Source organism: Meriones unguiculatus, chromosome 10 (genome assembly GCF_030254825.1).
Source record: "Meriones unguiculatus strain TT.TT164.6M chromosome 10, Bangor_MerUng_6.1, whole genome shotgun sequence".
Taxonomy (NCBI): Eukaryota; Metazoa; Chordata; class Mammalia; order Rodentia; family Muridae; genus Meriones; species Meriones unguiculatus.
Genome location: NC_083358.1, coordinates 17,626,913 through 17,649,608, shown reverse-complemented (window position 1 = coordinate 17,649,608; position 22,696 = coordinate 17,626,913). Strand labels below are relative to the sequence as shown.

At 43.9% G+C, this 22,696-nt stretch overlaps 1 protein-coding gene across 1 annotated transcript in view; it reads left to right on the top strand.

The window, feature by feature from the left end:
• The window catches only part of Hydin (HYDIN axonemal central pair apparatus protein), a 355,607-nt gene that overhangs the window by 57,928 nt on the left and 274,983 nt on the right, over positions 1-22,696 (top strand). Inside the window, exons 6-7 of the mRNA XM_021632513.2 lie at positions 5,348-5,547; positions 13,244-13,368. Coding sequence (XP_021488188.2) covers positions 5,348-5,547; positions 13,244-13,368 — 325 coding nt within the window. The remainder of the gene's footprint in view (positions 1-5,347; positions 5,548-13,243; positions 13,369-22,696) is intronic.

The window sequence follows — 22,696 nt, the reverse complement described above, 5'->3', positions numbered from 1 at the left end:
CTATTTGTAATTTTTTGAAGAATTTCCATGTTGTTTTCAACAATGACTATACTAACTTGCATTTCTACCAACAGTATCCAAAGGAGTGTACATTTTAACTAGATTCACTGCTACCAAAAATGGGAGACTATTACATTTCCCAGCCTGCTTGCTTTGCTGCAGTGTGGGTCTCAGTACTGGCCGATGAGTGGAAGCAGCAGGACTTCCAAGGTTTGTGCTTGGAGACAGCTAATGCAGCAGGAAGGTGCTCTCTTCTGGCCTCTGCTTTCCTTCTTCTGGCCTTCAGCTTGACTGGAAACATAGCACCCCTGGGGTGACTCTAGCCCATGAGGTGACATTGAGGAAAGACGAGTGAAACAGAATGGTAGAAAGGAATTAGGAAACTGTGTCTCACATGACTGTTCATACCCTGTCAATGTGGCTCTTACTACCTCGTGTTTAGTTTTCCCACTGTATAGAGGTTTGCAATAGTTCAGGCAGCTGATACAGGTGATTTGGACTAGGGTAGTTAAACTAAAGGGGAGTTGAGGATTTTTATTAGAGCCATCAGGATCTTCATAAAGAAGTGAGTTAAAAAAAATGAGTCTAATTTGACTCAAAGTTTTGGTCAGTAACTGAAAAAGATGATGGTGCCATTTTCTGAGATGAGACAAGGATGGGAAAGCAGGCTTGCAAGACTGACAGGAAAGTGGAGAATCAAGAGTTAAGTGAGGATGCTGAATTGTCTGTTGGGCTTGGAAAAGACATTAGTGACCTTGGCTTGAAGAGTTTTTCTGAAATGCTGGGTACAGATGCCAAGATGCTTCAGAGAGAATGCAAAGCGAGGAGGTAGCAACACTGGATCTAAATTAGCACTAGGAAGGAGTTTTGCTACAAAGTCATTTTTTTAAAGGGAGAAAATAGGTGCAGTTTTAAAATATGTAATATGAAGCTGTGCAAATGTGATTGAAAGCTGATGTGTGCCTATTCAGTAAAGAAGGACATCTAGAGATTTGGGGCAGTCCTGGAGTGACCGAAGGGTTGCAGTGGGAAGTAGGAGAGAGGTTGGTCCTAGGAACAGGGTGAAGGCAGAGGGCATGTGGATGCAGGAGCAAATGCAGGTTACTGGCAGGGGTCAGGATCAAGCTTCTTTGAGCTTCAGAGGAAATCACTTGTCATAATGCATAATAATATTCACATGGATTAAAAGTAAATTCACGTTATCGTTTTAGAGAAAACACCAAATAGTTAAAATGAATTCAACACATCCCATCTCTCTTTTCATACCCAAGTCCAGAAGTCATTCTTACTAGATGGAGGAATGTAGCTGACCCCAGGATGCTGAGACCTCAGCTGGACCACAGGATGTGCTACCAAGGCACAGGCCAAATCCAGGATATCTGGCCAATCCCATGTTTAAACTCACTGGGATTTCTAAAGCAAGGACTTCCTTTAGAGGGAGAATCTGAGATCAAGAAGCTGCTATCTAACAAATACCCGCCATGAGGCAAGGAACTGAGCGGGTTATCCAGGGGTGCCACGGGTGGAAGTGGGCAATTCCAGTCAGATCTGGTTTCACTCTATTGCCATCTTCCCCAACACACTTAGCAGTGGAGAGAAGGGAGAGAGGGGATGAGAGGGTTTAACTACGTTGGCCTTGCCCTTGACAACAGAGTCATTGGTTGGAGTTGAAAACATCATTTCCCTCAGCTGAGTCTCCAGAGGAAAGAATTCCAGCCATGTTTGTCTTCTGTGGGGTGGGGGGAACTGATGTAAAAGTCAGGGTTCATCCTTTTCACCCTCACAGAGTCAAATCTTCTCTGCTAGTATTTTCCTGCTGTTTTTAAGGTTTGAAGTGTGGGGGGGGTAAGGGAGTGGAGTGTGGGGTTCAGAAAGAAGGTCATCCAGAGAGTGCTGTTACTGGGGTAGGTTTTCAGGATGTAGAGTGATTCGTGGCTGAGTCTGTCATAGTAGAAGAGAAAGAGCTTGGGACAAATGCCCCACCTTTGGTGATCTGTTTGCTCTGTATCTCAGGACAGGAAAAGGGATTCCATCAGCTGGGGTAATTGCTCCCAAGTCATCATGTGTGAGTTCACCCAGTAAAGCAGTATATAATGGCATGTTACATAAGCTAATATTATATGTTATATGCCTAATATATATTAGAGTGTGTTTTAAAGGAACTGTTCAAAAATTGTCTTGTTCTTTTCTGGATGTGGGAATCAACTAAGACAGGGGGCAAAAAAGCCTAATTGTGATTCCAAAACATCTCTTTTACTATGTTAATCAGCCTGGTCAGCATTGCTATGTGCGTCAAACCCCTTAGAGAGCAAGACACGAGACATGCATGCATCTAAAATTAAAATCAGAGCACCCGGGAGGGCCCCTGAGCCTTGCTCGGCAGCACTTTTCCATGCTTTAATTAATAGTCTCCCAACTGCTTTTCAGTTTGTAATTCCCAACAACACCTTTGCTGGCTGGGCTTGAGTACCTTAGGGGGTGGGGAAAACGAGAGCCATACCACCTCTTTAGAATTCTGCTCTCATCCGACTAAACAGTCGTGCGATTAGAGTCTAAGGGCTTTCCTAAGATCAAATACTTTGGTGTAATTTGTACTTCCTTATGTCTGGGTGTCATCATTCCCAAGTTTGGCTTTGCCATCTGAAAAGCAAAATCAATTGCAAAGCTAAGAGCCCAACAACTTAACTTTAATACAGTTTGACAGAACTGTTCATTAATTTTTATTGCACACGCCTACCTGAAGACTTTATGTTCACAGTCCCCCTTGCCAGGAACACCCTGTTCCTGGATCTCTCCTGCTTAGCTCCTTGGGCATTTCAGCTCTCCATCCAAAGGTTGCCTCCTCTGGGAGGCTCTCTTGGTTATTTAAGACTAACCTGTCCCTTCCCACAGAAACATTTGTCTTAGTTACTTTTCTACTGTGATAAAATACCACGTTCAAGGCAACTTACAGAATGGAGGGTTTGTTTGGGACTACTGTTCCAGAGGGATAAGGCTCCGTCACAGTCTCTGTCAGGGAGGCACGGCAGCAGGCGGGCACAGCAGCAGATGGGCAGGCATGGCCACCGGAGCAGGAAACCGAGGGCTTGCATGTTAAGCATGACACAGAGAGAACAGACCATGAGCTCTCAGAACCCACCAGCAGTGGCATACTTCTTCCAGCAAAGCCACACTGTCTAAGTATCCCCAAATACCACCACCAACTTGGGGCCAAGTGTTCAGCTGCCTGGAACTATGGGAGACACTTCTGACTCTAACTACCAGAGCTCTCAGTGTGCTCTAAACTTAACCCTGTCCTATCCCTAGGGTCATTTCTAGTATTACCATTATTATCGCATCAACACCACCAGTGAACACGAGTTGACCGGTCACTGACTGGCTTTCACCCAGCACTGTGTTCAGTATGTGAGGTCAATCACTACAGGTCTCATTTATGGAGAACTTCCTCCTTGACAGACACAAACTAAGTGAGCACATTAGCTCATGGTTCAGTATCGTCTACTGCTTGGGACTACAGTGGTGACCTCCTACTGGCCCGTCTTTCTCTACTAAAGTCCCCTCACAGTCCAGTGTCCACATGGTTGCCAGTGCTTTTCCTAAGCTATGGGGATCAGATTCCCACACTGGTAATGCTTCCTGTTTGCAGAGTCCAGGCTGTGAGGTAGTGGTTCTGGATGCCCAGAAATCAGTGAGTTGGGAGAGCTGAGCTTAGATGGGGCAGACAGTGAGGTCTCCATGTGAGAATGGACTGCTGTACATGTCCTGACAAGACAAAGGAAAAAAGCCCCAGAAGGAACCAGAAGGAAGCCAGGTGTAGATGGACCAAACATCACATGTGGAGGCCCTGAGTGGGAGTGAGGAACTGTAGCTGCAGAGATGAGTGCACAGGGCAGGCAGTGATGTGGCTGGGAGAGGGGCAGAGGCCTCACTGTGGAGCACCCAGCCCTCAGCTTGGTTGACCTTGAGCAGAGGCACTCTCTGAACTGACTTACACCTTAAGTGGATTTCTCTGGCCCTTGCATGGAAATGGACTTTGAATGAGGAGGATCCCATTAGCCCCGGAAAAACTGTAGTGCTAGGATCAGGAAGTGTTTGCACTCAGAATATTTCTTGGAGATAGGCTGAGCTCTCTCACATCTCTGGGATGCACTGCCTGAGGCTAGTTTGGTTTGGCCCTGGGTGGGATATCCAGGCTCTCATCCTGCAGCAGGCTAGATCAGACTTATTCATATGACAGTGGCAGGGTCCCAAGAGCAAGACTAGAAATATCAAAATCTGGAAGCTTCAGTTCAAAACTAGTACAGCACATGTTCCTTTCTATTGTTCAAAGCAAGAGGTTCAGTGACATCCTTCACTCCTGATGGATGAGTGCAGAGACCTATTACAAAGGACATGAATGTGAAGAGACCCTTCATCAGAATCACCAATCCAAACACATGAGATGGAAGAATAAATAGGGTTTAGATACAGGTGTGTTCAACCTATAGCCAGTGGTTCTAATATCCCAGAATAAACTATGTGTTGGGAGAAGTTCTTCCCTGGGAAGTCATAAACAAGGCCCACCCCATCTGTATACGATCCCAACAACAAATCAGAATACAGTTCCTCCACCAGGGATAACCAGAGGAACCAATGAGTTTTTTCAAGATGAGTTGCCTACAAAAGCGTAGGTAACCCCCAAACAGCTGTACTGGAAAGACTTTGCCCAGCATGGATGATATTCCCTTCTGTTAATCTAACCTAGCCTAGCTATTCCAGCTCTTCTCTGAGAGGCCTCTGAGGTCACGGGCCACATGCAATTAGGGCAGAATGTCTGGGGGAAACAGCTGGTACCTCAGGTAAGGCCCAGTGACTCTCTCCTCCTCCTATGACAGCTCCAGCAGTCCACAAGCCTGATGGTGTTGGTTTCTTGCAAGCAGGCACCAGGGAGCCAGTGAATATGGTAGCTGTTTTACACAGAGGACCACACTCTACAACACAATGAATGCACCCCAACACATTTTTACACCACAGTGTCATATCGTAATGCCAAAAGTTCGAGCACCCCTTGTAGAAGGCAGACGTGGGGGACTAGTAGCAATCTTTTAATCTAAAGAACACTGTGCCTTGACCTTCATCATTCCCTGCCTCACCTCCCAACCATCGGAGAAACGTGGACTCTAAGCTCCTATACTGGCTTACGGGTTTTGACCCTAGACCTGCCCTCCTCTCTCAGCAAGAAGAATGCCAGTGAAAGACAAAACACCTCTGCTTGCACAGTACCTGCCATGATCCCTAGCTTTCCTTTCACAGCGACCTTGACCATGCTGGTGTTCCCACAGATAATGATTGTGCCCTTCCCTGGCAGGATTACGCCCACATGTTGACCTGTATCACCGAGAGAGAAAAGTTTGTTGTGCCCATCAAAGCTAGAGGAGCTCGAGCCATCCTGGACTTCCCTGATGAGCTGAATTTTTCCACTTGCCCTGTGAAATACATCACTCAGAAGATTCTGCTGGTCCGAAACATTGGCAACAAAGACTCCGTGTTCCGCCTCAAAACTCAAAGGTACGCATTCCTGCAGCTCTTGCCTTTGATTGATTACAGCTAGCTCTGGCTGGCACAAGTAATTTGCTGGAATAGCATTGGGCGTGGTGTTGCTTGTTACAGCATCAGCTGCACAGCTAGGAGACCTCATTGATGAAGATCAGGCTGTGTCTTCTTCCTGAAGGAATTGAACAGTTCAGGCTTACTATATTTCTTACCAAAATTTACCTTTTTAATACATAGAATCACCCATGGGGATTTATAAGTAAACAGACTTCTTGACCAAGAATTCTTTTGGCTAGGTTAGTTTGCTATGGGTGATGTACCAGATTATCATACATTTAGTGACTTCAAACAATATAAGTTGATAATCTCAACATTGCAGCAGATGTCAGCAAGCCATTATCTTTTCTGGAGGCCTGCGAGGAGAACAGACTCCTTAGGCCTCCTCAGAAAGCAGCCTCCATCCCTGGACCAAATCCCCAAGCAGACTTTCTGGGGTTGGGGGTCTCAGACCTATCTTCCTAAGGAGTCCTATACCAACCCCCCCAAAGGAATCTGACTTTGATAATTTTTTAGGGGTTACAGAAAATTTCACATCATGTGATTTAGTTCAGCATAGCAAAAATTACAAGGAGCATGGAAGAGCCAGGTATCTGTCAAGTCACAGGACAGACTGTTTAGCTCTGTCCCAGAGAGAGCTTCAGGAAGTCGTGGCCTGGTTCAGGTTCTGGGATTGGACTTAAAGGTACAAGCCCATGTTCTAACAGTACTCAGTACCTGTGTCTATGAAATGTTACATGGTGAGAAGGGACTGAGTTCATAGGTGCAGATAAGACTGCTAATTAGCTGACCTTAACATGGGACAGAGTCAGGCCCTGTGTGGTAGCACATACCTTGATCCCATCACTTAGGAGGCAGAGGCAGGCAGATCTCTGTGAGTTCGAGGCCAGCCATTTCTACATAGTGAGTTCCAGGGCAGTCAAGGCTATGTAGAGAGACTGTTTCTCAACACAAACAAACAAACAAACAAACAAACAAAATGGGACAGATCAACCTAGGTTCACTGGGTAGGCCCAAAGTAAATACCAGAATTCTAGAAAAAAATAGAGCAGAGTTCAGAGTTACATTTGCATGGAGAACTCAGCCTGATACTACTGGCTTTGAAGACGAGAAAACTATGTGAGAGAGGTTGTGTCAAGGACAGAAGGGTAATAGGTGATGGAGTTTGGTTTTAATCTGGAATTTTATTGAGTTTCTACAGTGTTCTAGAGTGGAATACTATAAAGTGAGGCTGTCTCTGCTCTCAAGGGACTTCCCTAAAGCAAACCTGGTGACCTGCTTTAATCCCTGGAACCTATCTAGATGTGGTTGGAGAATTTTTATTCTACATAGCTGTCCTCTGGCCTCCACATGAATACCATGGCATACATGAACACAAATATATACTAGTAATAATAAGCAAACACAAATAAACATTTTAAAGACGAAAAAGAACCATTTCTTATGGGCATATGGATGGTGTTTGAGGGGTTGGGAAGATGGCTTCAGGGTTTGAAATGTGTGTCCCTCTTGCAGAGGACCAGGTTTTGGTTCCTAGTACCCACTTGGGGTGATCACCACCACCTGAAACTGCAGATCTAGGGTGTCACAATGCCTCCTTCTAGTCTCTGTGGATACTGTATTTACACATTATCCTTCCCTCAACGTGCATATTCACACAATAAAATAAGTGTGAAAATGGTGGTCATCTGTGTGTGGGGGTGGGAGTCTTAAAAGCAATGATGACCCAGAGAAGAGGCAGGACATCAAGTGTTTTCCTGCGACTCACGCTTTGGGAGCTCGTTTTTTAGAAGGGCTTTCTTTGTAGAATCCTCTTCCTGCTTGAAGGATACATCTCCCCTGAGGAGTTGTTTACCTCCACAGAGTTGCATCCACCTTTAGCTCCATTACTTTCTTCTGGCCCCTGTTGGCTTCTGCACGTTCATGGTGCAATATAAACTCCTGCAGGCACACACATATACATATCAATAAAATATTTAAAACTTAGCATATTGATATTTTTATATATAAGGAAGTCATCCACTATGAAAAAAACAAATGCAGACAGATTATCTTCCTGGACTGGTTGGCTAACTCTTACATTTTTCACCTACCAATTCCTTACATATTAGATACATGTAAATGCCAAGCCAAACAAAACAAAACAAACCCCTCATTCACCAGTGTAATGCATTCATTTAACTATTTAACTTGAACAAACCAAACTATTTTCCTAACAGTAATTCTGGGTTAAAATGGGGAGTAAAGTCAGTGACCAATGGAGAATCATGGGCATTAGAGATGCTGGTCCAATGTTCCCACTTTACAGTTGAAGGTTTTCTTCACTGTGTGGGCCATGGCCTTCCTAGCCTCCTGCATCACTGGATTCCACTGTGTCTGACCAGGAGTCACCAGAGGGAGACTAGAAGACAGTATGAAGGACACTGGGGTGTTTCTACTCCCTCTCCATCTTCATCTGAGACCCATCTCCACTGTGGTCCCAGCTACCATCCGATTGGCCTGCCATGGTTCCAGCTTCTCCTGGCTCCAAGAGCTGACAGCATTGCTTCCTCCTTCCTTTTGCTTCCAGCCTAAGGACAGGAATATCTTAACTGATGTTAGCCATCCCTCACTCTGTTAAGGTGGGTTTCTCTGTGTGCCCATCTTTTGTATAGCCAAGTCTCTCGAATCCTCACTTTGAAAATTCCTCTTCACATTCTTTATGAAATTGTAGCTTCATGCCCTTCCACAAAACTGATGATTTGCAACCGCATTGCCAGTGCAGTGAACTGCCCCGAATCTTTCCAGCAATCCCTTGTCTGAATTAGCTACAGTTGGCTTCTGTTGTTTGCAACCGAGACTCCTCTTGACTGCAGAGAGTAGAGCCGAGCTTGGGTTTGTAATTTGTTGTTGGATCCGTGGATCAGACTCTCTGCAGAGATCCCCAGTAGGGGGTCCTTTCTAAATATCACTCAGGTGTTTCTGGCCCCCCAGACAGAATATCCCTGTCAATAGATACAATAGAGGTGGGAGGGGGTGGCTGTCGGGGACTATCAAAAGCCTCACCTCTTTGTCTGAACACTTTCAGGTACAGGATACAATGAGAAACAGTATCTTATGGGAAATTCTATTTAAAAACAGATCTTGCTTTTTTTTCCTCATTTACATGATGATTTAACTCATTTCTAAGATGATTAGGTTTATATAAATGATAAAAAAGACTTTCCTCGCGCATCTGTGAGCTTCTCAGATGTAAGAGTTGTATCTGACTCTTTCGTCTGTATGTGCTCAGCATCTAGCAAATGTCTAGAATAAATAAGTGCTCAATAAATGTTTATAGGATGCCTGCCCGACAATATATCTCACAGGCAAAGCTGCAATTGTAAACCTCCACAATAACTTAAACTAAAAATACATGTTCCAAAGACTATAAAAGGAGCATAATGGCTTCCGCACTAATACAAGGAGCTGCGTGTGCTATAAAATAGAGAGAGAACATAAACAATTACCATTCAGCTTTATTACAGATTTGACCTAGAACTCTAGCAGGTCACACAATAACTTTGGCTATTAAAGTGGGATTAATACTGGGAAGTGGAGGAGAGAAGATTGAGAAGCAATTTAAAGACCGAAAAGCTCAAGTTAGAAGCAAAATAGCTCAACCGTGGGGAGAAAAGGTACTGATAATGATATTCACTATTTAATATACCAAGGCCAGATTCATGGGTTTTCACAAGACCATAATTAAGAATCTGATATTAATGATGGTGTCATATCAAAACCAAACAGTTGAATAGACAGAACCTGCCTTAGGCCCCGGAGGATTACCACTTCTCGCTTTCTTTGTAAGAGTGTTTCCTGACATTTGATATTTTGCAGGCAGTTCAGCCTGAGGCCTCTAGTAAAATGAAGTGCAAAATCAAATTACAGGCAGTGATTAAGCACCACCACCTAACACACTCTGCCCAATTAGCATCTGATTTATTGAGAGAGCTTGGGCAGCTCCAAGAGGCAAAGGCGATCCCAGGTGACTCTTCTCACTGCTGAAGAAGTTTTAGTGTAATCTAAAACTAATAATTAACATGCAGCGAAAGTATCCATTACTGCTCTATAGAATTTGGACTCCTGCAGGTCCCAGAGACCTGACCCTGGCGTCACCTTCTATATAGGAGATTAGCTGAGGCTCTGAGATAAGATAACCTCCAATTCATTTATTTCAAAATGTTCTTTTGCTCCTGAGATGTATTTGAGAGGAAACTGAAAGTGCAAGGGGAAAGAGCCCAAGCTAGAAGTCACTGTCATGTCATTCTCAAAGCCAGAAACCTGGGCCCCTCTGGAGTCAGGGTCTTACAGAGCCTGAAGGGAGGACCTCAGACTGGAAGACTCATCATTTTTGGCTTCTGAGTGTTTACTCCTTTTCTATTCCAAGACATTATAAAAATTAATGAATGAAGGCAAATGTTTTCTTGGCCTTTGCGATTTGACTGTGGGCTAAGGAGTGCAGCTCAGTTCGGAGTGCTAGTCTAGCACATGCAAAGGCCCGGGGTTTGACTCCCTCAGTATTTTACTGTAATCCTATCCAGCCACCTGTTTGGTATGGTCCTCTGGTTAAAGGGTGGTGTGGGTGGCAGAGACATAGTTATCAATGCACACACGGGACGTCCACATGCAGAAGAGGCTTGGGGCAGACAGAAGGTACCCACCCTGGAAGCAAATCTCACTCCCAACCCCATTTCTGCCTGGGTTGGACAACCGCACACACCTTACTCACTCTGGGGGGGGGGGGCACCTATTTTGTCATGGTTAAAAGTCAAATGGTTACCTGCTTTCCCAAGGTGTTTTGAACGAGTTAGAAGTTTGGTGTGTGTAGAACAGCTCCATGGCAGAATGCGTGCCCCAGCCAGGCCCTTCCACCTGGTCCTTCCTGCTTCCTGCTTCTGCTCGAAGTTGAGCCTGCACTGGAATTCACATTCATGGCTTCTTCTCTCGGTGGGTAAGAACTCCCCCGAGGAAAGGAGGAAACTGGAATTTTCAGGAACAATACCCTCCAAGCAGACCAACTCAGCGGTTGCAGTTTTCTCTTTGACTTCGAATCTGAGCCGTGATGAGTGATCGCCAAAGGGGTGTTACGTGAGGGAAGTGGTGCGTTTTGGATAGGATCCTGGCAGTTCTGGTTGTCCATGCAGGAGGCGCTGTCTGTTTGGACAAGCAGGAGCAGTGCTTGGGGGACTGTGTAGGTGAAGGGAGCAAAGCCTCCCACCTACCCCACCGTAGCTGATTGGGAGAGTGACAGCTGTACAGGAGACTAGGCACATATGAATGTGTGTAAGCAGGATGCAAAAGCCTGGGCAGGAGCAGATCGTATGTGACTTTGAATACTGGAGGTTTCACCTTTACAAGGCCCAGTAATGGTGTTTAAGCAGGAGACTAACGGAATGTGGTGTGTGTGTGTGTGTGTGTGGGTGGGTGTGTGTGTGTGTGTGTTAACAGCTCCCCAGAGCTGAATGAAGGTGAAAGGGGCAGTGATGAAAGTCCGAACTTAGCAAAACAGCTGAGTATATCTTTCCATTCCTCTTCCAGCATCGCTGGAATGCTGGTGAAGATAAAATAACAGTAACAGTGAACATTTGTATTCTACAATACCCCATGCGCCAGACATCATCCAAACACTTTACCTGTATTGACCCCCCTACTCCACGCTGTAGCCTTATCAGGCAGGTGCTGCCTTGACCCATTTCCTAGCTAAGAAAACTGATTTAAATAACTCAAGCTCACTCAGAGGTCAGTTTAGAAGCAAACAACTCGGGGGTATCCTACAGCGATGCCAACGGCTTCCTGCAGAGCTGGTATCACGAGAACCAGAAAAGGAGAGAGAAAGGAAGATGAAGGAATGGAAGAAGAGATCCAAACGGGGTGGGGAATGGGGACAGCAGAGAAAGCAAAGAGCTATTATCACTGGAGACCACAGAGGTCCTAGGGAATGATCTCAGGTACCACCTAATGGGACTCTTGTGTCTGCTCTGTACCCTCCCCGCAGAAAGCTTAGGTCCTCGGAAACCGAGTTCATTATCCACAGGCAAATTTAAGGGGTGATGATTCTAAACGCTGTTATCTTAGAAGTAAGTACTCAGAAACAGCTTAGCCTGTCAGCCACACTGCCCAACACATGACTTTGAAAATTAGCAATTTAAAGATGTGAACTAGACCACGAAAATAATTAAATGGGCTGGATTTCCGGTTTAGAAGGAAGAGCTCCATGCGTTGTTCGAAGTGTTTGTTGATCGGGTCCCCTTGCGATTTTCTTCCAGGATAGGAAAGTGAAGCTATCTCCCACTGCTCAGAAGCACCCCCGTGTCTCCAGTTCTATATCCAAGATGCAGAACTTGCTCTATTTCCCTTCACCTTCTGTGCTGGCTTCCCTCTTCCACTGCGCATGCCCAGGAAGCTGACCTCTGTGGTGGCGATCAGTAGGCCTTTTGGCTTCTGGGTGGATTTAGCCAACAGGGGGTCGTAGGGTCAGCTACTTTTCATGAAACCATCACAAAACACCTGCCAGAGATAACTTAAGCAAGGAAAAACTGGCGTTGCCTCAAGTCTTATGACAGAGAGGGAAGGGAGGAGCAAGACTCTTCTTGTTTGTTTTGTTTTTCGAGACAGGGTTTCTCTGTGTAGCCTTAGCTGGCCTGAACTCGCTTTGTAGACTAGGCTGACCTCGAACTCACAGAGGTCTGCCTGCCTCTGCCTCCCCGAGTGCTGGGATTACAGGTGTGTGCCACAGCACCTGGCTCAGAGCAAGGTTCTTCACGGCACTGCGATGGACACACCTTGCTGGCCTCTTCCTTCTCTCCTTTCTTCCGCCGGGTCCCTAGGCCGAGGGATAGTGCCGCCTGCCGGTAGACCAGGGCTTCGGCTTTTAGTCCAGCCTCTGCGGAAGCACGCTCACAGACTTACCTAGAAGTGTGCCTCAGCGGTCCGCTCCGTGATTTAAAGCCGCAGTCAACTTGACAATGAGACTAACCGTCGCGGTATCGTCTGTTCCTGTCCGCTGTCCCTAGGCCCACTGCCTCCTTTCGCTCCCCAGGCAGCCTTCTCTTGGGGTTCCTCTTCAGGTCGCTAAGGCCCCCCACCCCTTTCTCATGACTTCTTGGGCCTATAGATGGTAGCAACTGTTAAGCACCCTCAGATCTTGCCTTATCTCTCTACACTCTTGCCATTTTCTTACAATAGAACCTTGTTAAGTGCTCCTAGTAGGAATGCGCCATCACTTCCCTTTCGGAACTCTGATACAGTTTTCCACTAGTTTCCACTAGTTTTCCTCTCGCCTCTGAGCTCCCACTGTACTTGACTTTAACCCTCTGAAGGCAGTATTCTTTTACAAACAACAGTATTTGCACACAGGTTTCAGTCTATCCGTCACTGCCATCCCAGAGTCTTGAGGGCAGGCTTTATCCATTTTATCCCCAGCAGGAATGCCCCACGAATGAAAAAGAACTGAAAGATAACAGTGCAAGCAGCAACACGGCTGTTCCTGTTCAGCCTCGTGCCTTGCTGACCTATTACTGTTATCTTGACATTAGAACAACTTCTTTGACAGCAGGGGAAAAATCACACAGCTCTTGTGGACAGGGAGCTGGAGGTGAGCTGTCTGCTCTGACTGTCTGCACATGTCTTGCAGGCCTTTCTCAATAGAGCCAACGGTCGCCATTCTCAACGTGGGCGAGTCCATGCAGCTGGAAGTTGACTATGAGCCTCAGACGGTGGGCGATCACAGCGAAAAGCTCATTGTGGATTACGATACAGGTATGCCTCGTTTTCTGTTTGGTTTTTCCTTTTGACTTTGTTCTGCATACTACGAAATGGCAAATGGAGAAATGAGGGCGCTGAGATGCGTTAGGGCGGCATGAGCTCGGATTAAGATCCGAAAAAGTAAAGAGCCCAGAATATGAATGTTTCTAGCAGAAGTGATGCCAAGTCTCATAGAATCCCCAGCTAATCAATCGGCTGCCCCACACCGAAAGCCTGAGGGAGTCAGGACGCAGGAGGGAGCCTACACCCAGAACTTACAATGGCCGGTGGAGGTTCTTTGTGTGTTTACGAAAACTTAAAAGTAATGTTCACCCCATGTGCTTTCCATTTGATGTGTGGCCGCATTTTGTCTTGCATTTTTAAATGTATGTAAATCCTAGTTCAAAATATTCCTGCATGTCCCCGCTACTTAAGATCCCGTGGCCTGCATCAAGCAAGTGTCCTTAATATCTCACATAAATCCTAGACTGTATCTGTTGCCAATTACATTTCCTTGATGGCTACATCCTGTAAATCATCATGAAAATTACATTGTTTTTTTTTTTTTCTAATATTTAACTTACAGCCACATAAACTGCTGTCTTTTGCAGTACGCAGAGGCACGGCAGAGCGAAAATAGAAGGGCACAGCCAGAGTGGAGCTAGCCATGGTATTTAGGTCACAGGTCAGAGATGCTGGCTTTGTACATTTGCGTCAGAGCAAGGCGTCCTCTTCTTACTACCTGTGGTTGAGTGGTCCTGACTCTTCCTTGGCCAGCATCAGATCATCACACAGCCAGTGGCATGGCAGTATGCCTTGCCGGTCTCTGTCAGCAGTAATTCACTGGCAGCCAGCTAGAGAGACCGAAATTTGAACTAGCTTAAACAAAAGAGGAATCTTTGGCCCTACCTAAGTAAAAACACTCCTTACCCCGTGAGGACGTCCCTTTCTGAAGCATCTGGGCCGTTTTACGTGAAGTCCGCCGGCAAAGGCTGAGCATTCCAGCCGCTTCCCATCTTAACACGGAGTGACGTTGTGTTGATTCAGCTCCATTAGGAGGGTAAAGTGGAGTCGGACAGTGGTTTTGGTTCTCGTCTCTCTAATTTATGACACGAGGCGTCTTTTCACGCATAACCCACCATCCCTATATCTTTTCTGTTTGTTTAAACCTTTTGCTTGTTTGCTTTTCTTGTTTTGTTCATTTGTAAGTAACCTTTCTAAGTGAGCACTATAAATACTGCTTACCTGTCAGAAAGATGTCTTTCTCCCGGTCCTGTAGCCAACCTTTTATTTCTCCAGTGACAGCTCTTGATGAGCAGTGATTTTTTAACTGTAATACAATCTGTTACCATTTTGTTTTTCTTGTAAAATAAATTTTTGTTTTCACCTTGCTTAGAAGTCAGCCTTTGCTGCTCTATGGTCATGAATATATTCCAAGTTAATGTCTAGAAGCAATATAGTTTTAGTTCCTATGCTTCAGCCAAAGGTTTGACTTGATGGCGTGTGAGAGACCAGGAATCACTTTCTTTTCTTATCAGTTTCCCCCATTCCCTTTACCTCATTCTTCATCACTGTTCACTAGTGGACACTCTATGTGATTAAAACAGTTTCCTTCACTCTCTGGGTTTTTTATGAGTTTCATTCTTGGGTGGTTGTTGAATCTATCAAATGCCTTCATTGACTTATCAAAGATTATGTGCTCTTTATCCTTCTGATGTGACAATTGATTGAACATGCTGCTTTCTAGTATAAATACAATTTTTAAATTTTGATAAATTTGCTAATATTTTATTTGGGGTGGTGTTCAAATTTGTGAGAAAAATTATCCTTTAATTTTGTTTTTACATAATAGCTACCTCAGGTTTTGGTCTGATGAAACAAATTGCTCTTTTAAAAAAAATACAAGTTGAAAGCTGGGCATGGTGGCACATGCCTTTAGTCCCAGCACTCAGGAGGCAGAGGCAGGCGGATCTCTGTGAGTTCAAGACCAACCTAGTCTACAAGGGAGTCCAGGACAACCAGGGCTACTATTACATGGAGAAACTGTTTCGAAAAACCAAAAAGCAAGTTGAAGGTTACTAGGAATTATTATCTTCTTTTATTCTTTGGGAAAGTCTTTTTTAAACATCTGTATTGTTACTTCCTTAAGTGGCTAAGAATTTTTTTGTTGTTGTTCAAGCTGGGCTTTGATTTTCAAAAGAGATGCATATTTTTAATTACTCACTGTTTTTTCAAAACCAATGTTAAGGAATATTTTGTCATATAATTTTAAGTCTTAAATTCCAAGCACAGAGTTGTTCAGAACCGCCACTCATGGTCTTTGTGGTACTGGCAGGGCCACTGACACTCCTCCTCTGTCCTTAGTTAAAATCTCTATCATTGTGGCATCATCAATTTGATTCGCTTACTCAGAGGGCCAATTTTTAGTTAAATTCCTTTACTGTTCACATTTTCCAAACCTTATTTATTTTTCTTCTTTATTATTTTCCCAGACTTTACTTCTCGTGGCTGTTCTCAATCTTAGGGAGAATGCTTAGAGCGATGACTCTTAACATTTTAACATTTTAAATATCTACACTTAAGACAAAATCTTTTATCTAAATTTTTCTTTATCATCAATGCATATATTTTAGTATGCTTCATTTCCCTTAAAACTAAAGGATTTAAATTTTTCTGTTTTTAGTTTTTCTTGGACCCAAAAATTATTTAGCCAAACATTGAGTAATAGTCAAACTCTTGGAAATTATATAGCTAGTTGTTCCTTTGTTTGTTTGTTTTTTGATTTTTGCCTTTAATTCTACCAGTGACAGAAAATAAATTCAATATGATTTTAGGCCTGGAAATCAGTTGAGAATAACATTATGGCCCAGAATATGTTCAAGCTTGGTGAGTGTCCCCTGTAACTCGAGAAGGTTACGCGTTCCATAAATGGCGATGGGGTCAAGTTTACAAATAATCATGCCGTTTGGCCTATAGCTCTACTAACTTCTTATCCGTTTTGGACAGATGGTGAAAGTTATTTAAAATTCACAAGTATAATTCTGGATTCAGCATTTCAATTTCTGTGCTATCAATTTTCATTTTGGCATTTGGAAATTATAATACTTGGTATGCATACATGCAGTATTAATGTAACTTTCTGTTGAATTAACAGTTTATCATTATGAAATTCCTTAATGGTAGTGAGAGTCCTGACATTACGATGCGCTTGGTCTGACATTTGTGCAGTAGAAAAGCTTCCTTTTTTGATTAATGTGGGCATGCAAGACTCTTTTTGTCCTTTTACTCTCAACTTTTCTCTGTCTTCTTATTTAAAGTTTGACATTTAAAAGAAACAATCCCCAGGTGGATATATATATATATATATATATAGATATATATAGATATATATATATTTTTTTTAGTGACTCTGAAAATTGTCCTCTCGTTGTCGTTATTTTATTTCATTATTAAATTGTTCCATTTGGTACTTTTATGCTGAGTGAGATCCCTGACGCCTGACATACCTGGGATGAACTCGCTGACTAGTGTTATTCCGAGTACTGTGGAATTGAATTTTAACCACGGCCTTCCTGTTATTAGCTGTTGGTGTCAGTAGCGAGTGACATTTAGAAATGAGTGCTTATAAACTCAATCAGTGATCAATTTTTCCCACTTTGATGTCCACATCTTTGTAAGATAGCATGTTTGATTTTGTCAGTCCATAAAAACCAGTGGAAGAAAAAAAAAAAGGTGTCCTAAAAAATTACCTTTGGGTCACTATATGCAAGATTTTAAGCCAGGGCTCTGAAAAGGAATAACCTGTGCTTTTGTCCTCACAAAATTATTAGGTTTTTTTTTTTAACTTACTTTTAAAATACTGCATATTTTATTTTAACTCATCCTTGTAATGTATTTAAATACATCATCATAAAATGCTCCAATGTAGAAGCATAATTTATAAGTAAATGCATCTTAATATGTTGCATTATATTTTAGAAAAGTTTTATTGGGATTTGAGATTAGCCATTTTAGATTATTCACATGCTAGAGTCAAAACTTGAAAGACCAGGCGTACTGTCACCCAGTCACCGTCTGACGTGGTCTCAGTGAGCCTAACCCACTCACAGCCTAACCCACTCACAGCCTAACCCACTCACAGCCTAACCCACTCACAGTCTAACCCACTCATATTCTAACCCACTCACAGCCTAACCCACTCACAGTCTAACCCACTCACAGCCTAACCCACTCACAGTCTAACCCACTCACAGCCTAACCTCTCACAGTCTAACCCACTCACAGTCTAACCCACTCAGCCTAACCCACTCACAGCCTAACCCACTCACAGTCTAACCCACTCACAGTCTAACCCACTCACAGCCTAACCCACTCACAGCCTAACCCACTCACAGTCTAACCCACTCACAGCCTAACCCACTCACAGTCTAACCTCTCACAGTCTAACCCACTCACAGCCTAACCCACTCACAGTCTAACCTCTCACAGCCTAACCCACTCACAGTCTAACCCACTCACAGCCTAACCCACTCACAGTCTAACTGTAGTCACAGTCTAGTCCCATCTGGATTTTAAGAGGGGAAACTGAAATGGTATGAAATTGAGTGGCTTCCTGAAGGACACATATTCCATCCAATCCTCAGTTAGAATTCAGATGTAGCCTCTGAACCCCTAAGAACTGCTCTTTACACCCAAAAATGTTTCCTTATTAATGTATCTCTCTTATTAATGTACAAGTATTTTCCGAGTTTGAAATGCAATCCATTCTCACGGAGGGCCTGAATTCCAGTTTCCCTATTGTAGAAGTATTTGAAATGACACCCATGCTTACACTGATACACGTGCACTGAAGGAAAGGTAGTTTGAACCACAATGAATGTTTTGTGTATTAAAACTTAGCTAATCTTGGAAACATTAACGTCCATACCCTGAAGTACTTCTGCCAACTTACTTTACTTCTGTGGTAAATGAATAATTTTCTGAAGACTGAAGACAGTATTGGTGGCATAAAATGGACTGCTGATAAGAACATGCTTTCATCTTTATTGTAGGTTATCAATGCCCAGAACCTTCCTTTAGGGTAAAGCAGTAATGATTGCCTTCTCACATAAAATCATGGGCCCCTTCCAGGCAGCCGTGATCTCTGTCTTCCCATGTCACCAAATAAGCGTCAGGCTGAGCTCTCTGCAGCTGCATGAAGTGTGGCTTGATTTCAGGAAGGACATTTAATATTGGCTATAGATGAATGTCTTTTCTTCATGCTTCCTCAAACAATGCTCTAGGAGAAAGCTCACTGACTTCTCCTCAGCAGGAAGTGCTCAGTTTTGCTTCTAACAGTTGTGTTTGTCCTGTCAGCTGTGTTGTTCCCCTGGACGTGTTCTTGATAAGCCGTAGCTCCGTTTCTTTGCCTTTTATGACAGGAGTTTGAACCAGTACCCTGGTACTTAAGGAGAGTCAAATATAGTGCCTCACCAAGACCTAGTATCTGCTTGCTCACATTTTCCTGAACCAGAGTTCTCCCCTTCCCGCTTCCTCCCTCTTTGTTCCCCAAGTATTACTGTATGGTAAAATTAAGTAAGCTTAGGAAGCTGGGTTTTCTCAGCTAGGATGAAGTTACCTTTAACTGTCTACTCACTCCTGCAGAAGAGATTGCACGTTGAACTTCTCAAAGTTATATTGATGAGAACAAGACAAAGTGAGCTGCCATGGTGTCCCCTGCCGCTTGGGAGGCACACGGGACAATAGTGAGTTCAAGGCCAGTCTAGGCTCCCTCTTATTTCTAAACCAGGGCGACTGTGACAGAAACAAATCGACTTGTGTAATAGTGTCCATCTCATGTCTGACAAGCCCTCGTCTGCTGCAGCTAGCCACTACCTCTGGCTTTTCTGAGCTGGTCCCTGAGCCTGGGGGTGGGGGTGGGGGTGGGGCCGTGTGGTATAGATTCTCATTTAAACCTTCACTTTCTCCTATTCTCTGCATCACCTGTGGTGGTTTTCTGTGTTGATCGCCAGCCCCACTTGAAGAGCCATTGGCAATGATGGCCTCTAGGGATCAGGGAAAAGAGTCCTTTTTTTTTTTTTTTCCAGGGATGCAGCTTCTAAAAGACTACCCAGGCTCCAGTATGTAGAGGAATTTTAATCCAGCAACGTGGCTACTCTGGCAAGAGATCACATCCAAAGACCTAGGTCTCTGTGATCTGGATGGAATACAGACACTTCTTTAGTACACACCTTTAATCCCAAACAGTGACATCTAATCACTGGACAGACAAAGTGATGAATCAGAGAAAGATTTGACAGAATGAGTTAGTGGTAGCTCTTTAAGAGCAGTGCAAGAAGTAGGGGGAGGGGAGTTGAGTTTGGTGTGTTCAGTTGCGTACACTTGAGTTCAGCTGAGTTTGTGCAGTTCTGTTTGGTTTGTACAGTCAGTTCAGTTGCTGCACTTCAGTCCATGGAGTTCAAGGTAGTTTTCCCAAGCAGAACAATCAGTCAGAAGTCGAGAGAAGCTGGTTTAAATCAGTCAGGCTGGAGAGGACTTTGTTCCAGGAGTTTGAGTTAGGCCAGCCAGCGTTCAGAAAGAGTTAGGAAGGGTGAATTTATTTAGCAGTAAGTCTCGGAAGCTGAAAACATTCTAGACCTATGTTAGCAGACAAAGGTTGGAAGCTGAGGCCGGTGAGGTCCTGACTGGCAGAAGATTAGATTATAGGGAGGCTAGAAGCTTCCAAGTCCAGGCCTATGGATTAGTTAGGTAGAAACACTCTGGGCTCAGCCCAAGCCATGTATTAGTAAATCTTGGGTACAGTGCTCATCTCATCCCCTCTTCTGAGGAAATAAAAAACATTTATACCAGTAGCTGCCCTATACCTATCTATTTACCAGCAGCACTAAGAGGGCTCAGTGGATTTTAAAAAATGAGCACATGATGTTGGGAGGGAGAAGTGGTAGGAGAGGAGCTGGGAGGAAGGGAACGGAGAGAGGATTTGATCAAAACATGTTATATACATGTATGAAAGCCTCTGATTTATGTCAATAAAGCTGAGAAATAGGAACAACACATGAATCTGGCAGGGCAAACAAATGGCTCAGCTGCTTAAGTCCTGAAAATTTCAGCTGAGTGTTAGGAAACTTCATATAATCTAAGGGCTTCCCAGAGACTAATGCAAAGAAGTATAAAGAAAAGTCATTTATCAGTAGCCGGTATTAAATGTCCTTCCTGAGATTAGTATTCACAAAACAACTTCATCTTACATAAAAAAGACATCTTTACCGAACACTCAGTTACTTGGATGAGCCAAAGACATAAGAATCAATGCCTGGTGGGATTGTTGTCACATAAAGGTGACATTAACCACTGGCAGACTCGGGAAATGGAGCTGTGGGCTTACTCAGCATACTTCAGGGCAGGAGCCAGATGTTGGAAGGTAGGCTTCCCCATCCCCTGCAAACGCAAGAGGATGTATTATTATTAGATACATAAGCATATCTAATAATCACATTGCTAGTTCTTCACAGGGTAGTTTACCATCCATTTGCATGTTTTACTTTGGCATACTTTCTAAAGCTATAAAGGATTTCTTTTTTATGCCTGTTAAAGCTGAGGAAGGAATACTGGAAAATAATAGGGTGAGCAAGTGGAGCAGCTAAATAACCTCTGCCCTGTGTTATTCACACAAACTTGCCTGCATGAATTTTCTTCCGTTGCATGACTGTCATAATTATGGTACACCATTATTATCAGAATGTTTAAAAACATAGGCGTAAAAGAAGCAAATATTTTTACATGGCTGAAGAGTCAAGGAAGACCCCTCAGACCTAGTTTTCCTTCCCCTATGCCTTATTTCATAATTTAGGATAGGAATCTTTGGCTGTTGGGATGTTTTTTTGGTGAAGAGTCTCATATCATTGGGTGTTAGCCTTTGAAGGGACCTTAGAGGACTTCACCCCAGGAATAGAGAGGGGCCTAGAGCCTTGTATATGCTAGACAAGCAAAGCCTGACACTGAGCTTTCTTTCCAGCCTAGAGGTTTGTTTTTTTTCTAAGATTATTATATAATTGCATCATTCCCCTACTTCCCTTTCCTCCCTTCAAACCCTCCTGTATACCCCTCTTCCTCTCAAATTAATGGCCTTCCCCCCTTAATTATTGTTACATGCATGTGTGTGTGTGTGTGTGTGTGTATGTATGAGTATGCATACACATTTCTAAATATAACCTGCTCAGTCAGTATTATACTGCTTGTGTGTATGGTTCCAGGGTTGGCCATTTTGCATTGCATAGCCAATCATGTGCTTTTCTCTGGGGAAGACTGTTTCTCCTTGGTTGCCTGTAGTTCTTTGTGTGAGGTTGAGGCTTCATGGTCTCCCCTGTCCGTGTGAGCATGTCTACTGTTGTCCTAGTTCCGTTCCTCTTTAGTTCAGTCATGCTGGTGAGGCTTTATGGGTGCAGCTTCTGGAATTACCAGGAGACACAGTCTCAAACTCCCTGATCATCACTCTGGATTTTACAGTCTTTCCACCCCCTCTTCCCTGGTGTTCTCCAAACCTTAGCTATGGAGGTTGTTTTGTAAGTGTATCTACTAGAACTTGACTCTGGCATTTTGATTGGTTATGGTTTTATGTAATAGTCCCTATCTCATGTAAAAAGACGTTTCCTTGATGAAGAGCGAGGACTACACATATCTGTGGGTATAAAGACAAATATTTAGAATACAATATTAGGGATTTGGTTGGTTTAGTAAAATGGCAGTTGTAGTTCTCCCTCAAGATCTATGGCTTTACTAGTCCTGGGTAGTTGACTAGGTCACCAGCACCTAGTGCCTCATTTCCTTCTTGTTGAGAATCTCTTAAGTCTAATTAGAGAGCTGCTGGCCACCACTAATGTGTGCGCGCCACAACTTTACACCCAGGGTTATTGTGCCATGCTGGTCATTGTTGTGGTTCGCAGACGCCATAGCTGGGTAGGACTGCTGTTTGTTCCCCTCCTTTGGAGAGTGGCAGGAGCCTCCTGCCACCATAAAAGCTAGTCCTCAGGGAAAAGGCATTGAGGTCAGTTTCAGCTTGGGGGGCCTCTGGGCCCTGCATCCGAAGCACGTGGTGTCTCTAACAATGGGGACGTGCCTTCCTCTTCTGGGGAGCAACCAAGGGCAGTAGCAATAGTCTGTAATGTTTGGGATTCTCCTGTGGACAACCCTGACCAATCAGTCAAAAGAGGACGTCTCATGCCTCAGGTCGGAGTTTTGTTAGGTGTCTTTGGCTCTTGGAGGAAGCATTGTCAGCCCATAGGAGACAATTTCACTTAACCTATATATGCATATTTATGTACAGACTTATGTATAGTATGTTACT